At 46.5% G+C, this 16,677-nt stretch overlaps 3 protein-coding genes across 3 annotated transcripts; all 3 read right to left on the reverse strand.

The window, feature by feature from the left end:
* Positions 1-12,374: 12,374 nt before the first annotated feature.
* LOC144961692 (uncharacterized) lies at positions 12,375-13,322 on the reverse strand. Its single transcript, XM_078894791.1, has 3 exons — positions 13,141-13,322; positions 12,852-12,946; positions 12,375-12,560 (listed from the first exon to the last, which is right to left on the reverse strand). The coding sequence occupies exons 1-3, from the start codon at positions 13,310-13,312 to the stop codon at positions 12,390-12,392; spliced, it is 438 nt and encodes a 145-aa protein (XP_078750917.1). The 5' UTR covers positions 13,313-13,322; the 3' UTR covers positions 12,375-12,389.
* Positions 13,323-13,353: 31 nt separating this feature from the next.
* Positions 13,354-14,542, reverse strand: LOC144961690 (uncharacterized). Its single transcript, XM_078894789.1, has 4 exons — positions 14,371-14,542; positions 14,081-14,175; positions 13,600-13,790; positions 13,354-13,363 (listed from the first exon to the last, which is right to left on the reverse strand). The coding sequence occupies exons 1-4, from the start codon at positions 14,540-14,542 to the stop codon at positions 13,354-13,356; spliced, it is 468 nt and encodes a 155-aa protein (XP_078750915.1).
* A 268-nt stretch (positions 14,543-14,810) lies between these two features.
* LOC144961691 (uncharacterized) lies at positions 14,811-15,930 on the reverse strand. The gene is made up of 3 exons (XM_078894790.1): positions 15,616-15,930; positions 15,327-15,421; positions 14,811-15,030 (listed from the first exon to the last, which is right to left on the reverse strand). The coding sequence occupies exons 1-3, from the start codon at positions 15,785-15,787 to the stop codon at positions 14,812-14,814; spliced, it is 486 nt and encodes a 161-aa protein (XP_078750916.1). The 5' UTR covers positions 15,788-15,930; the 3' UTR covers position 14,811.
* Between the last annotated feature and the right edge of the window lie 747 nt (positions 15,931-16,677).

Genomic DNA, 16,677 nt, shown 5'->3' on the forward strand with positions numbered 1-16,677 from the left:
TTTGGGCTAGCAACAGTCCCCGTCAAAGAGTTTCTCACCGCCTGCCTTCGTACTCTCACGGGGTCCCATCAAAGCCATCAACTGACTCACTGCTACCGACGTACACAAGGACTCGGGACACTTTCAGCCAAATCGCATTCCGTCAATTCCGTATAGCCGACCAACAGCCCGAAATCTCCTCCCATCGCTCGCGAATCTACAATAGCGCTGCGGCTAGCGCCGCTACCGCAGATTTCGCGCAGACTAGGATGTCATAGGGGCAATCGTCCGTACTGATAAGCTTCCTCACTTCACTATAAGGTTTCGGCCTTTTAGCATGTGCGTGCTTAGTTTTCAACATCAGCACGGCACGCGTTTGGCTAGCAACAGTCCCCGTCAAGAGTTTCTCACCGCCTGCCTTCGTACTCTCACGGGGTCCCATCAAAGCCATCAACTGACTCACTGCTACCGACGTACACAAGGACTCGGGACACTTTCAGGCCAAATCGCATTCCGTCAATTCCGTATAGCCGACAAACAGCCCGAATCTCCTCCATCGCTCGCGAATCTACATAGCGCTGCGGCTAGCGCCGCTAACCCGCAGATTTCGCGCAGACTAGGATTTTCATAGGCAATCGTCCGTACCTGATAAGCTTCCCTCACTTCACTATAAGGTTTCGGCCTTTTAGCATGTGCGTGCTTAGTTTTCAACATCAGCACGGCACGCGTTTGGGCTAGCAACAGTCCCCGTCAAAGAGTTTCTGACCGCCTGCCTTCGTACTCTCACGGGGTCCCATCAAAGCCACCAACTGACTCACTGCTACCGACGTACACAAGGACTCGGGACACTTTCAGCCAAATCGGAATTGACGGAATGCGATTTGGCTGAAAGTGTCCCGAGTCCTTGTGTACGTCGGTAGCAGTGAGTCAGTTGGTGGCTTTGATGGGACCCCGTGAGAGTACGAAGGCAGGCGGTCAGAAACTCTTTGACGGGGACTGTTGCTAGCCCAAACGCGTGCCGTGCTGATGTTGAAAACTAAGCACGCACATGCTAAAAGGCCGAAACCTTATAGTGAAGTGAGGGAAGCTTATCAGGTACGGACGATTGCCCCTATGACATCCTAGTCTGCGCGAAATCTGCGGGTAGCGGCGCTAGCCGGCAGCGCTATTGTAGATTCGCGAGCGATGGGAGGAGATTTCGGGCTGTTTGGTCGGCTATACGGAATTGACGGAATGCGATTTGGCTGAAAGTGTCCCGAGTCCTTGTGTACGTCGGTAGCAGTGAGTCAGTTGATGGCTTTGATGGGACCCCGTGAGAGTACGAAGGCAGGCGGTGAGAAACTCTTTGACGGGGACTGTTGCTAGCCCAAACGCGTGCCGTGCTGATGTTGAAAACTAAGCACGCACATGCTAAAAGGCCGAAACCTTATAGTGAAGTGAGGGAAGCTTATCAGGTACGGACGATTGCCCCTATGACATCCTAGTCTGCGCGAAATCTGCGGTAGCGGCGCTAGCCGCAGCGCTATTGTAGATTCGCGAGCGATGGGAGGAGATTTCGGGCTGTTTGGTCGGCTATACGGAATTGACGGAATGCGATTTGGCTGAAAGTGTCCCGAGTCCTTGTGTACGTCGGTAGCAGTGAGTCAGTTGATGGCTTTGATGGGACCCCGTGAGAGTACGAAGGCAGGCGGTGAGAAACTCTTTGACGGGGACTGTTGCTAGCCCAAACGCGTGCCGTGCTGATGTTGAAAACTAAGCACGCACATGCTAAAAGGCCGAAACCTTATAGTGAAGTGAGGGAAGCTTATCAGGTACGGACGATTGCCCCTATGACATCCTAGTCTGCGCGAAATCTGCGGATAGCGGCGCCAGCCGGCAGCGCTATTGTAGATTCGCGAGCGATGGGAGGAGATTTCGGGCTGTTTGGTCGGCTATACGGAATTGACGGAATGCGATTTGGCTGAAAGTGGTCCCGAGTCCTTGTGTACGTCGGTAGCAGTGAGTCAGTTGATGGCTTTGATGGGACCCCGTGAGAGTACGAAGGCAGGCGGTCAGAAACTCTTTGACGGGGACTGTTGCTAGCCCAAACGCGTGCCGTGCTGATGTTGAAAACTAAGCACGCACATGCTAAAAGGCCGAAACCTTATAGTGAAGTGAGGGAAGCTTATCAGGTACGGACGATTGCCCCTATGACATCCTAGTCTGCGCGAAATCTGCGGATAGCGGCGCCAGCCGGCAGCGCTATTGTAGATTCGCGAGCGATGGAGGAGATTTCGGGCTGTTTGGTAGGCTATACGGAATTGACGGAATGCGATTTGGCTGAAAGTGTCCCGAGTCCTTGTGTACGTCGGTAGCGGTGAGTCAGTTGGTGGCTTTGATGGGACCCCGTGAGAGTACGAAGGCAGGCGGTCAGAAACTCTTTGACGGGGACTGTTGCTAGCCCAAACGCGTGCCGTGCTGATGTTGAAAACTAAGCACGCACATGCTAAAAGGCCGAAACCTTATAGTGAAGTGAGGGAAGCTTATCAGGTACGGACGATTGCCCCTATGACATCCTAGTCTGCGCGAAATCTGCGGGTAGCGGCGCTAGCCGGCAGCGCTATTGTAGATTCGCGAGCGATGGAGGAGATTTCGGGCTGTTTGGTCGGCTATACGGGAAATTGACGGAATGCGATTTGGCTGAAAGTGTCCCGAGTCCTTGTGTACGTCGGTAGCAGTGAGTCAGTTGATGGCTTTGATGGGACCCCGTGAGAGTACGAAGGCAGGCGGTGAGAAACTCTTTGACGGGGACTGTTGCTAGCCCAAACGCGTGCCGTGCTGATGTTGAAAACTAAGCACGCACATGCTAAAAGGCCGAAACCTTATAGTGAAGTGAGGAAGCTTATCAGTACGGACGATTGCCCCTATGACATCCTAGTCTGCGCGAAATCTGCGGGTAGCGGCGCTAGCCGGCAGCGCTATTGTAGATTCGCGAGCGATGGGAGGAGATTTCGGGCTGTTTGGTCGGCTATACGGAATTGACGGAATGCGATTTGGCTGAAAGTGTCCCGAGTCCTTGTGTACGTCGGTAGCAGTGAGTCAGTTGATGGCTTTGATGGGACCCCGTGAGAGTACGAAGGCAGGCGGTGAGAAACTCTTTGACGGGGACTGTTGCTAGCCCAAACGCGTGCCGTGCTGATGTTGAAAACTAAGCACGCACATGCTAAAAGGCCGAAACCTTATAGTGAAGTGAGGGAAGCTTATCAGGTACGGACGATTGCCCCTATGACATCCTAGTCTGCGCGAAATCTGCGGATAGCGGCGCCAGCCGGCAGCGCTATTGTAGATTCGCGAGCGATGGGAGGAGATTTCGGGCTGTTTGGTCGGCTATACGGAATTGACGGAATGCGATTTGGCTGAAAGTGTCCCGAGTCCTTGTGTACGTCCGTAGCAGTGAGTCAGTTGATGGCTTTGATGGGACCCCGTGAGAGTACGAAGGCAGGCGGTGAGAAACTCTTTGACGGGACTGTTGCTAGCCCAAACGCGTGCCGTGCTGATGTTGAAAACTAAGCACGCACATGCTAAAAGGCCGAAACCTTATAGTGAAGTGAGGGAAGCTTATCAGGTACGGACGATTGCCCCTATGACATCCTAGTCTGCGCGAAATCTGCGGATAGCGGCGCCAGCCGGCAGCGCTATTGTAGATTCGCGAGCGATGGGAGGAGATTTCGGGCTGTTTGGTAGGCTATACGGAATTGACGGAATGCGATTTGGCTGAAAGTGTCCCGAGTCCTTGTGTACGTCGGTAGCAGTGAGTCAGTTGGTGGCTTTGATGGGACCCCGTGAGAGTACGAAGGCAGGCGGTCAGAAACTCTTTGACGGGACTGTTGCTAGCCCAAACGCGTGCCGTGCTGATGTTGAAAACTAAGCACGCACATGCTAAAAGGCCGAAACCTTATAGTGAAGTGAGGGAAGCTTATCAGGTACGGACGATTGCCCCTATGACATCCTAGTCTGCGCGAAATCTGCGGGTAGCGGCGCTAGCCGGCAGCGCTATTGTAGATTCGCGAGCGATGGGAGGAGATTTCGGCTGTTTGGTCGGCTATACGGAATTGACGGAATGCGATTTGGCTGAAAGTGTCCCGAGTCCTTGTGTACGTCGGTAGCAGTGAGTCAGTTGATGGCTTTGATGGGACCCCGTGAGAGTACGAACGCAGGCGGTGAGAAACTCTTTGACGGGGACTGTTGCTAGCCCAAACGCGTGCCGTGCTGATGTTGAAAACTAAGCACGCACATGCTAAAAGGCCGAAACCTTATAGTGAAGTGAGGGAAGCTTATCAGGTACGGACGATTGCCCCTATGACATCCTAGTCTGCGCGAAATCTGCGGTAGCGGCGCTAGCCGGCAGCGCTATTGTAGATTCGCGAGCGATGGGAGGAGATTTCGGGCTGTTTGGTCGGCTATACGGAATTGACGGAATGCGATTTTGCTGAAAGGCAGGGAGGCTAATGAGGTGGATGATTGACAGACAGACCGAGTGAGGTTGATACGGTGAGGGGATGCCTAACGAATGGTGCCAAGAGGGAAGAGTTTGAGATGGTCGGGCCGTTCTTCTGCTGCGAGGAAATGCTATGACTTTGGCTTGAGATATATATCGTATGTCGTTTCCCGTCCTTTATGATGCAGGCAGCTTCTAAATGGTATCACGCTACTATGTACACGCGATCTATCGAGGCGTGGGCTTACACAGGGACACGCAACCGAGCGAAATAAGGCAGCTGGTGGGCAGTGCGTTGACCATAACAGCGACCAACGATATCACTCTGCAACGATCTGCCCGTCGTCCGGTGAATTCTAATGGCTGGATATCATGTTGCGGAGTTTCGTTCTTCAACTGGGGGTGACGCTTGTCGCGCAAAATCAATCGTACGTCTGAAACAATGTCTTTGCTAGGCACCTTCTAGCACCCAACCTCTCGACTTGGCTAGCCAACTTCTGGCTTCCCCTAATGAGCTAGGCACCTTCTAGCTCCCTACTCCGCTGGACATCTTCCAGCGCCTGAGCTAGTTGGACAATACGATTGATTTTGCGAGGGCAGTGTCATTCGCGGGCGAAGACCCTAACCCCGTTTCACGCTCTCCTGACATCAGGGTTTGTCGGGCGATGGGCTGGCCCGTTGCAGTTTGGTAGACACGACGCGACTTGACAAATCGCTGAAAGCCCATCAGATCGTTTTTAGTCAATTGGGTTGCCTTGATTGGTCGTGATAACATTGTAGTGCGATATCTAGCGGCTACTGCTGGGAGACTTCATGCGGGACGGTTACCAAAGTAGCGAGTAAGGTTGGACAAGGGCCATCTCAGCTCGGAACGGGTCACTCAGCGGGCGGGTGGCAATGTCGGGAGGTACCAGTAGTGTTCTAGCGCCTCCCCTCACAGGCGAAACAGTTGGAGAGAACGGTTGGAAGGAAGGAAGGGGTAGAGAGAAATGAGATTCTGTCGTGAACATATACTCGGCGTCTTCTAGAAGGTAGGAGGCGTACGGGGTTCAGACTTAGAGCTGGTGACAAAGAATACCTGATGCAGGCAGGTGCCCGAAGTCGGACAAGCGTGCCCACGAAACGGTAACCAAAAGGGTCACTCATCGGGCGGGTGACAATGTCCGGAGATAACAGAGGTGTTCTAGCGCCTCCCATTCACAGGCGAAACAGTTGGAGAGAACGGTTGGAAGGAAGGAAGGGGAGAGAGAAATGAGATTCTGTCGTGAACATATACTCGGCGTCTTCTAGAAGGTAGGAGGCGTACGGGGTTCAGACTTAGAGCTGGTGACAAAGAATACCTGATGCAGGCAGGTGCCCGAAGTCGGACAAGCGTGCCCACGAAACGGTAACCAAAAGGGTCACTCATCGGGCGGGTGACAATGTCCGGAGGTAACAGAGGTGTTCTAGCGCCTCCCATTCACAGGCGAAACAGTTGGAGAGAACGGTTGGAAGGAAGGAAGGGGGAGAGAGAAATGAGATTCTGTCGTGAACATATACTCGGCGTCTTCTAGAAGGTAGGAGGCGTACGGGGTTCAGACTTAGAGCTGGTGACAAAGAATACCTGATGCAGGCAGGTGCCCGAAGTCGGACAAGCGTGCCCACGAAACGGTAACCAAAAGGGTCACTCATCGGCGGGTGACAATGTCCGGAGGTAACAGAGGTGTTCTAGCGCCTCCCATTCACAGGCGAAACAGTTGGAGAGAACGGTTGGAAGGAAGGAAGGGGGAGAGAGAAATGAGATTCTGTCGTGAACCATCTCGGGACCTAACGGTAGCGCCTCCCCCCACAGACCCCGAGCTGGTGACAAAGGATGGTTGAATACCCGAGGCAGGCAGGCGACGGAAGTCGGAGAAGCGCGCGCACCTAACGGTACCGAAGAAGCAACCAAGAGACCCCGGGAAAGATGGCGAGAACGATCGGTCGAGTGAAGAACGGCGGGACTAGTTGTGACCTATAGTTCCGTCGAAGAAAACAGCCCAGGGAACGGGCTTGGTGAAATCAGACCTTATCGAGCTGAGATCCTCGGACGCTGAGATTATCCCCCCATCCAGCAGGGTTTGTCTCGGCCACCTCTCCACCTGCCATGACTTGACTGGGCTCGGCTTGTCGGCGCGCGGTGCGCGGTGGGTGGGTTAGGGTTAGGGTTAGGGTTAGGGTTAGGGTTAGGGTTAGGGTTAGGGTTAGGGTTAGGGTTAGGGTTAGGGTTAGGGTTAGGGTTAGGGTTAGGGTTAGGGTTAGGGTTAGGGTTAGGGTTAGGGTTAGGGTTAGGGTTAGGGTTAGGGTTAGGGTTAGGGTTAGGGTTAGGGTTAGGTTAGGGTTAGGGTTAGGGTTAGGGTTAGGGTTAGGGTTAGGGTTAGGGTTAGGGTTAGGGTTAGGGTTAGGGTTAGGGTTAGGGTTAGGGTTAGGGTTAGGGTTAGGGTTAGGGTTAGGGTTAGGGTTACCAGGGTACTTTCCCCATTAGTATCAATGAAATAAAAAATACACACACACACACACACACACACACACACACACACACACACACACACACACACACACACCAGAATGGGAGAGACTTTTATTAATGAAATTCTTTGTCATGCTTTAGCGTTCCCTCTACTCGTCTGTAATAATAATGAATACGATGGGTCCCCGCGTTATATTGAGATCCCATCGGCTCTGGCGACTTTGTCCGAGCACTTTATTTTTAAAATTATTACTCTCCATAGCAGAAATGCGTCCTATAAATAGATACCGCTATCCCTCTACGACACTGCCACCATTGGAACGGACAATGCCAGGTTCCAGAACTATACTGCCGGAAATCAAATCCAGCATGCCATCCTGCTTTACGAAGCTGAAATGCGCACGACTAATGACGTTAAACACGTTGACACCCGTCCCCCCCCCCCCCGCTTCCCCCTTTCCTTCATTTGGCGCCCTCAACGATATCACCATACGACACTGCCACCAGAAAGAAAGACACCATCTTCCTATTCCTCTTCTTATTATTATTTTTATAATAAATATAACGAAATGAATGAGCACCGACGGAACGGCTCTGGCGACTCTTGTCCGAGCTCATTATATTTAAAATTATTACTCTCCATAGCGGAAATGCGTCCTACAAATAGATACCGCTATCAGTCTACGACACTGCCACCATTGGAACGGAAAAAACCGCGTTCCAGAACTATACTGCCGGAAATCAAATCCGGCATGCCATCTTTCTTTACGAAGCGGAAATGCGCACGACCAATGACGTTAAAGACGCTGACACCCCCCCCCCCACCCCCCTTCCTTCATTTGCCGCCCTCAACGATATCACCATACGACACTGCCACCAGAAAGAAGGACACCATCTTTCTATTCCTCTTATTATTTTTATTTTAAAATATAACAAAATGAATGAGCACCGACGGAACGGCTCTGGCGACTCTTGTCCGAGCTCATTATATTTAAAATTATTACTCTCCATAGCGGAAATGCGTCCTACAAATAGATACCGCTATCCCTCTACGACACTGCCACCATTGGAACGGACAATGCCAGGTTCCAGAACTATACTGCCGGAAATCAAATCCAGCATGCCATCCTGCTTTACGAAGCTGAAATGCGCACGACTAATAACGTTTAAACACGTTGACACCCCCCCCCCCCGCTTCCCTCCCCCTTTCCTTCATTTGGCGCCCTCAACGATATCACCATACGACACTGCCACCAGAAAGAAAGACATCATCTTCCTATTCCTCTTCTTATTATTATTTTTATAATAAATATAACGAAATGAATGAGCACCGACGGAACGGCTCTGGCGACTCTTGTCCGAGCTCATTATAATTAAAATTATTACTCTCCATAGCGGAAATGCGTCCTACAAATAGATACCGCTATCCGTCTACGACACTGCCACCATTGGAACGGAAAAAACCGCGTTCCAGAACTATACTGCCGGAAATCAAATCCGGCATGCCATCCTTCTTTACGAAGCGGAAATGCGCACGACCAATGACGTTAAAGACGCTGACACACCCCCCCCCCCACCCCCCTTCCTTCATTTGGCGCCCTCAACGATATCACCCTACGACACTGCCACCAGAAAGAAAGACACCATCTTCCTATTACTCTTCTTCTTATTATTATTATTATAATAAATATAACGAAATGAATGAGCACCGACGGAACGGCTCTGGCGACTCTTGTCCGAGCTCATTATATTTAAAATTATTACTCTCCATAGCGGAAATGCGTCCTACAAATAGATACCGCTATCCCTCTACGACACTGCCACCATTGGAACGGACAATGCCAGGTTCCAGAACTATACTGCCGGAAATGAAATCCAGCAGCATGCCATCCTGCTTTACGAAGCTGAAATGCGCACGACTAATAACGTTAAACACGTTGACACCCCCCCCCCCCCCACCGCTTCCCCGTTTCCTTCATTTGGCGCCCTCAACGATATCACCATACGACACTGCCACCAGAAAGAAAGACACCATCTTCCTATTCCTCTTCTTATTATTATTTTATAATAAATATAACGAAATGAATGAGCACCGACGGAACGGCTCTGGCGACTCTTGTCCGAGCTCATTATATTTAAAATTATTACTCTCCATAGCGGAAATGCGTCCTACAAATAGATACCGCTATCAGTCTACGACACTGCCACCATTGGAACGGAAAAAAATCGCGTTCCAGAACTATACTGCCGGAAATCAAATCCGTCATGCCATCCTTCTTTACGAAGCGGAAATGCGCACGACCAATGACGTTAAAGACGCTGACACCCCCCCCCCCCCAACCCCCTTCCTTCATTTGGCGCCCTCAACGATATCACCATACGACACTGCCACCAGAAAGAAGGACACCATCTTTCTATTCCTCTTATTATTTTTATTTTAAAATATAACAAAATAAATGAGCACCGACGGAATGGCTCTGGCGACTTTGTCCGAGCTCTTTATTTTCAAAATTATTACTCTCCATAGCGGAAATGCGTCCTACAAATAGATACCGCTATCCCTCTACGACACTGCCACCATTGGAACCGATAAAGCCACGTTTAAGAACTATACTGCCGAAAATCAAATACGCCATGCCACGAGTAAAAAAACTGTTTTGCACTAAAGTGTCCGAGCCCTGTCCGAAGAGGTTCGCTTTTTGAAACAATTCCTTCTTTACGTAGCGGAAATACGCACGACCAATAACGTTAAAGTCGTGGACATCCCCCCACCCCCCTTCCTTCATTTGGCGCCCTCAACGATATCACCCTACGACACTGCCACCAGAAAGAAAGACACCATCTTCCTATTCCTCTTCTTCTTATTATTATTAAATAAATATAACAAATTGAATGAGCACCTACGGAACGGCTCTGGAGACTCTTGTCCGAGCTCATTATATTTAAAATTATTACATTCCATAGCGGAAATGCGTCCTACAAATAGATACCGCTATCTGTCTCCGACACTGCCACCATTGGAACGGACAATGCCGCTTCGAGAACAATACTGCCGGAAATCAAATCCGGCATGTCATCCTTCTTTACGAAGCGGAAATGCGCACGACCAATGACGTTAAAGACGCTGACACACACCCCCCCCCCCCCCCCCCTTCTTTCATTTGGCGCCCTCAACGATATCACTATACGACACTGCCACCAGAAAGAAAGACACCATCTTCCTATTCCTCTTCTTCTTCTTGTATTATTATAATAAATATAACAAAAAGAACGAGCACCGACGGAACGGCTCTGGCGACTCTTGTCCGAGCTCATTATATTTAAAATTATTACTCTCCACAGCGGAAATGCGTCCTACAAATAGATACCGCTATCAGTCTACGACACTGCCACCATTGGAACGGAAAAAAATCGCGTTCCAGAACTATACTGCCGGAAATCAAATCCGTCATGCCATCCTTCTTTACGAAGCGGAAATGCGCACGACCAATGACGTTAAAGACGCTGACACCCCCCCCCCCAACCCCCTTCCTTCATTTGGCGCCCTCAACGATATCACAATACGACACTGCCACCAGAAAGAATTACACCATCTTTCTATTCCTCTTATTATTTTTTATTTTAAAATATAACAAAATAAATGAGCACCGACGGAACGGCTCTGGCGACTTTGTCCGAGCTCTTTACTTTTAAAATTATTACTCTCCATAGCGGAAATGCGTCCTACAAATAGATACCGCTATCCCTCTACGACACTGCCACCATTGGAACCGATAAAGCCACGTTTAAGAACTATACTGCCAAAAATCAAATACGCCATGCCACGAGTAAAAAAACTGTTTTGCACTAAAGTGCCCGAGCCCTGTCCAAAGGGTTTCGCTTTTTGAAACAATTCCTTCTTTACGTAGCGGAAATACGCACGACCAATAACGTTAAAGTCGTGGACATCCCCCCACCCCCCTTCCTTCATTTGGCGCCCTCAACGATATCACCCTACGACACTGCCACCAGAAAGAAAGACACCATCTCCTATTCCTCTTCTTCTTATTATTATTATAATAAATATAACAAATTGAATGAGCACCACGGAACGGCTCTGGAGACTCTTGTCCGAGCTCTTTACTTTTAAAATTATTACTCTCCATAGCGGAAATGCGTCCTACAAATAGTTACCGCTATCCCTCTACGACACTGCCACCATTGGAACGGACAATGCCAGGTTCCAGAACTATACTGCCGGAAATCAAATCCGGCATGCCATCCTGCTTTACGAAGCTGAAATGCGCACGACTAATGACGTTAAAGACGTTGACACCCCCCCCCCCGCTCCCCCCTTCCTTCATTTGGCGCCCTCAACGATATCACCCTACGACACTGCCACCAGAAAGAAGGACACCATCTTCCTATTCCTCTTCTTCTTATTATTATTATTATAATAAATATAACAAAATGAATGAGCACCGACGAAACGGCTCTGGCGACTCTTGTCCGAGCTCATTATATTTAAAATTATTACTCTCCATAGCGGAAATGCGTCCTACAAATAGATACCGCAATCCCTCTACGGCACTGCCACCATTGGAACGGACAAAGCCACGTTCAAGAACTATACTGCCGAAAATCAAATCCGCCATGCCACGAGTAAAAAAACTGTTTTGCACTAAAGTTTCCGAGCCCTGTCCGATGGTGGTCGCTTTTTGAAAAAATTCCTTCTTTACGTAGCGGAAATGCGCACGACCAATGACGTTAAAGACGTGGACATTCCCCCACCTCCCTTCCTTTATATGGCGCCCCCTACGACTCTGTCACCAGAAAGAAAGACACCATCTTTCTATTCTTCTTAGTTTAATAAACATAATAAAATAAATGAGCTTTCATACAGCGCAATATCCACTAAACGTGCTCAAAACGCTTTACAAGGGGTCCCTGTCCAACAACAATACTTAGCACGTAGGACGAGACATGACGCCTGTTAGGCGATATTACAATTTTTCGGACAGGGACAACGTTGTTAACTGTCAGGCATCCATTTTACACCTGAGTACGGTGAGATAATGTGAGTAAACAGTCTATTCCAAGGACACAATTATGGCGCCAGATGCCAGGCTGAACCCAAACGAGTGTCATACCACTAGACCACATAGCCTTCTTCTTCTTCTTCTTCTTCTTCTCCTTCTGTGAAAACGAGACAGAATTTACAATAAAACTCAAAGTTTATTATTAAAAGAATTACAATTAGTATACCATTTTTTTTGGAATTTCAGGCAATATATAAATATATATGAGCTGTTTCACGAAACTTTCTTCCACGGCCGACTATATGTTCCCAGGGAGTGAGATGCAGTTCAACGTTGGTTTGTTGTCATAATAAAAGAAAAGAAATGGACTGTATAGGCTATTCGAAAATAAGGTCTTTGTCCTCTGGCCATGCTCGCATTTTATCTGTTAAAGTTTATCTTTAATCTTGGCAAAGGTTCTGTGAAACTCTGGGAAGGCTGTCCTGAGTGATCTTATTAGACATGGATCCACCGTCGTCTTCCTTCTATAGGCTCCTAAATAATGGAAGGCCATCTGAAGTTCGTCCTTAGTAAATTTATTCCTGGCCGTCACATATATCTGGGGGAAAATAAGAAAGAAAAGAAAAAGAAAATGTATTTGTACTAGCCGAGAATTAATCTACATGAGTGGGGAGTGGGAGGGGAGGTATTTTTTTACTCCGATGTAACTTAAGAATTAGATAAATCTCTTTATATCTCCTTAGAGAGACCCCCCCTCCCCCAAACAACCACCACACCCCCCCCCCCCCCGAACTTTCCAAATTATCTCCCAGTAGAAGCCGATCCTTTACTGGGTAATTTTTGTATTACGTAGACAAAGGAAACAAAGCCAAACTCATAATTTACTTACGCCTTTTAAGACCTTGTCTTCTCTGATGCAATTATTGGGGCACGTCTCCGGGTTTATTGCAGACAAAGTCTTTGTGAAATATAGCACACTTGTATCTGTTTAATTTAAAAGAATAAACATAGATATTTGAATCATCTAAAGCCGTGTGATCGTTAGTTTTTATTAAAGAAATGTTTAATCCTTTACCGCCAAAAACCTCACACTATGACATTATTTTTTCCGAGAAAAGACCAGAAAAAATGTAAGAAAGACAGGTGCACCATGTTCATAATTAGTATTGCATACATACCGGGAACTACAGGTGACGACGTTGAGGACTCTACAGAAGGCAAAGCCTGGACGTCGGTAACGATGGGTGGCTCAAAATATACTCTTGACGTGCTGGGCTCGTCCAATCTTAACTCTTCACTTTGCAAGCATTGTACTGGAATAAAAAAATATAGATGAACTGAACATTTCATATGAACCTTTTTTTTTTTTAGCACAGCCTTTTTAAAGCTTCTTACCTCCCCCTTTTACAAAGAATTTACAATTAAAACTCATTTATTAATTACAACAAAATACAATGAACTTAACTTTTTTAATTTTCAGGCAATATAAATATATATGACTGTTTGACGAAACTTTCTTCCACGGCCGACAATATGTTCCCAGGGAGTGAGATCCAGTTCAACGTTGGTTTGTTGTCATAATAAAAGAAAAGAAATGGACTGTATAGGCTTTAGAAAATAAGGTCTTTGTCCTCGGCCATGCTCGCATTTTATCTGTTAAAGTTTTATCTTTAATCTTGGCAAAGGTTCTGTGAAACTCTGGGAAGGCTGTCCTGAGTGATCTTATTAGACATGGATCCACCGTCGTCTTCCTTCTATAGGCTCCTAAATAATGGAAGGCCATCTGAAGTTCGTCCTTAGTAAATTTATTCCTGGCCGTCACATATATCTGGGGGAAAATAAGAAAGAAAAGAAAAAGAAAATGTATTTGTACTAGCCGAGAATTAATCTACATGAGTGGGGAGTGGGAGGGGAGGTATTTTTTTACTCCGATGTAACTTAAGAATTAGATAAATCTCTTTATATCTCCTTAGAGAGACCCCCCCTCCCCCAAACAACCACCACACCCCCCCCCCCCCCGAACTTTCCAAATTATCTCCAGTAGAAGCCGATCCTTTACTCGGTAATTTTTGTATTACGTAGACAAAGGAAACAAAGCCAAACTCATAATTTACTTACGCCTTTTAAGACCTTGTCTTCTCTGATGCAATTATTGGGGCACGTCTCCGGGTTTATTGCAGACAAAGTCTTTGTGAAATATAGCACACTTGTATCTGTTTAATTTAAAAGAATAAACATAGATATTTGAATCATCTAAAGCCGTGTGATCGTTAGTTTTTTATTAAAGAAATGTTTAATCCTTTACCGCCAAAAACCTCACACTATGACATTATTTTTTCCGAGAAAAGACCAGAAAAAATGTAAGAAAGACAGGTGCACCATGTTCATAATTAGTATTGCATACATACCGGGAACTACAGGTGACGACGTTGAGGACTCTACAGAAGGCAAAGCCTGGACGTCGGTAACGATGGGTGGCTCAAAATATACTCTTGACGTGCTGGGCTCGTCCAATCTTAACTCTTCACTTTGCAAGCATTGTACTGGAATAAAAAAATATAGATGAACTGAACATTTCATATGAACCTTTTTTTTTTTAGACAGCCTTTATAAAGCGTTTACCACCCCGCCAATTTACAAAGAATTACAATTAGTATACCATTTGTTTGGAATTTCAACAAAATAAATGAACTTAACTTCAATTTAAATTTTCCAGCAACATATAAATATATATGAACTGTTTGACGAAACTTTCTTCCACGGCCGACAATATGTTCCCAGGGAGTGAGATCCAGTTCAACGTTGGTTTGTTGTCATAATAAAAGAAAAGAAATGGACTGTATAGGCTTTTAGAAAATAAGGTCTTTGTCCTCAGGCCATGCTCGCATTTTATCTGTTAAAGTTTTATCTTTAATCTTGGCAAAGGTTCTGTGAAACTCTGGGAAGGCTGTCCTGAGTGATCTTATTAGACATGGATCCACCGTCGTCTTCCTTCTATAGGCTCCTAAATAATGGAAGGCCATCTGAAGTTCGTCCTTAGTAAATTTATTCCTGGCCGTCACATATATCTGGGGGAAAATAAGAAAGAAAAGAAAAAGAAAATGGATTTGTACCAGCCGAGAATTAATCTACATGAGTGGGGAGTGGGAGGGGAGGTATTTTTTTACTCCGATGTAACTTAAGAAATTAGATAAATCTCTTTATATCTCCTTAGAGAGACCCACCCACCCCCACCCCAAACAACCACCACACCCCCCCCCCCCCGAACTTTCCAAATTATCTCCCAGTAGAAGCCGATCCTTTACTCGGTAATTTTTGTATTACGTAGACAAAGGAAACAAAGCCAAACTCATAATTTACTTACGCCTTTTAAGACCTTGTCTTCTCTGATGCAATTATTGGGGCACGTCTCCGGGTTTATTGCAGACAAAGTCTTTGTGAAATATAGCACACTTGTATCTGTTTAATTTAAAAGAATAAACATAGATATTTGAATCATCTAAAGCCGTGTGATCGTTAGTTTTTATTAAAGAAATGTTTAATCCTTTACCGCCAAAAACCTCACACTATGACATTATTTTTTCCGAGAAAAGACCAGAAAAAATGTAAGAAAGACAGGTGCACCATGTTCATAATTAGTATTGCATACATACCGGGAACTACAGGTGACGACGTTGAGGACTCTACAGAAGGCAAAGCCTGGACGTCGGTAACGATGGGTGGCTCAAAATATACTCTTGACGTGCTGGGCTCGTCCAATCTTAACTCTTCACTTTGCAAGCATTGTACTGGAATAAAAAAATATAGATGAACTGAACATTTCATATGAACCTTTTTTTTTTTAGACAGCCTTTATAAAGCGTTTACCACCCCGCCAATTTACAAAGAATTACAATTAGTATACCATTTGTTTGGAATTTCAACAAAATAAATGAACTTAACTTCAATTTAAATTTTCCAGCAACATATAAATATATAAGAATGTTTGACGAAACTTTCTTCCACGGCCGACAATATGTTCCCAGGGAGTGAGATCCAGTTCAACGTTGGTTTGTTGTCATAATAAAAGAAAAGAAATGGACTGTATAGGCTTTTAGAAAATAAGGTCTTTGTCCTCAGGCCATGCTCGCATTTTATCTGTTAAAGTTTTATCTTTAATCTTGGCAAAGGTTCTGTGAAACTCTGGGAAGGCTGTCCTGAGTGATCTTATTAGACATGGATCCACCGTCGTCTTCCTTCTATAGGCTCCTAAATAATGGAAGGCCATCTGAAGTTCGTCCTTAGTAAATTTATTCCTGGCCGTCACATATATCTGGGGGAAAATAAGAAAGAAAAGAAAAAGAAAATGGATTTGTACCAGCCGAGAATTAATCTACATGAGTGGGGAGTGGGAGGGGAGGTATTTTTTACTCCGATGTAACTTAAGAATTAGATAAATCTCTTTATATCTCCTTAGAGAGACCCACCCAACCCCCACCCCAAACAACCACCACACCCCCCCCCCCCCCCCGAACTTTCCAAATTATCTCCCAGTAGAAAGCCGATCCTTTACTCGGTAATTTTTGTATTACGTAGACAAAGGAAACAAAGCCAAACTCATAATTTACTTACGCCTTTTAAGACCTTGTCTTCTCTGATGCAATTATTGGGGCACGTCTCCGGGTTTATTGCAGACAAAGTCTTTGTGAAATATAGCACACTTGTATCTGTTTAAT

This window comes from Berghia stephanieae, unplaced genomic scaffold (assembly GCF_034508935.2).
Source record: "Berghia stephanieae isolate SIO BIC M18660-M18661 unplaced genomic scaffold, UCSD_Bste_1.3 scaffold362, whole genome shotgun sequence".
In the NCBI taxonomy this organism is placed as follows: Eukaryota; Metazoa; Mollusca; class Gastropoda; order Nudibranchia; family Aeolidiidae; genus Berghia; species Berghia stephanieae.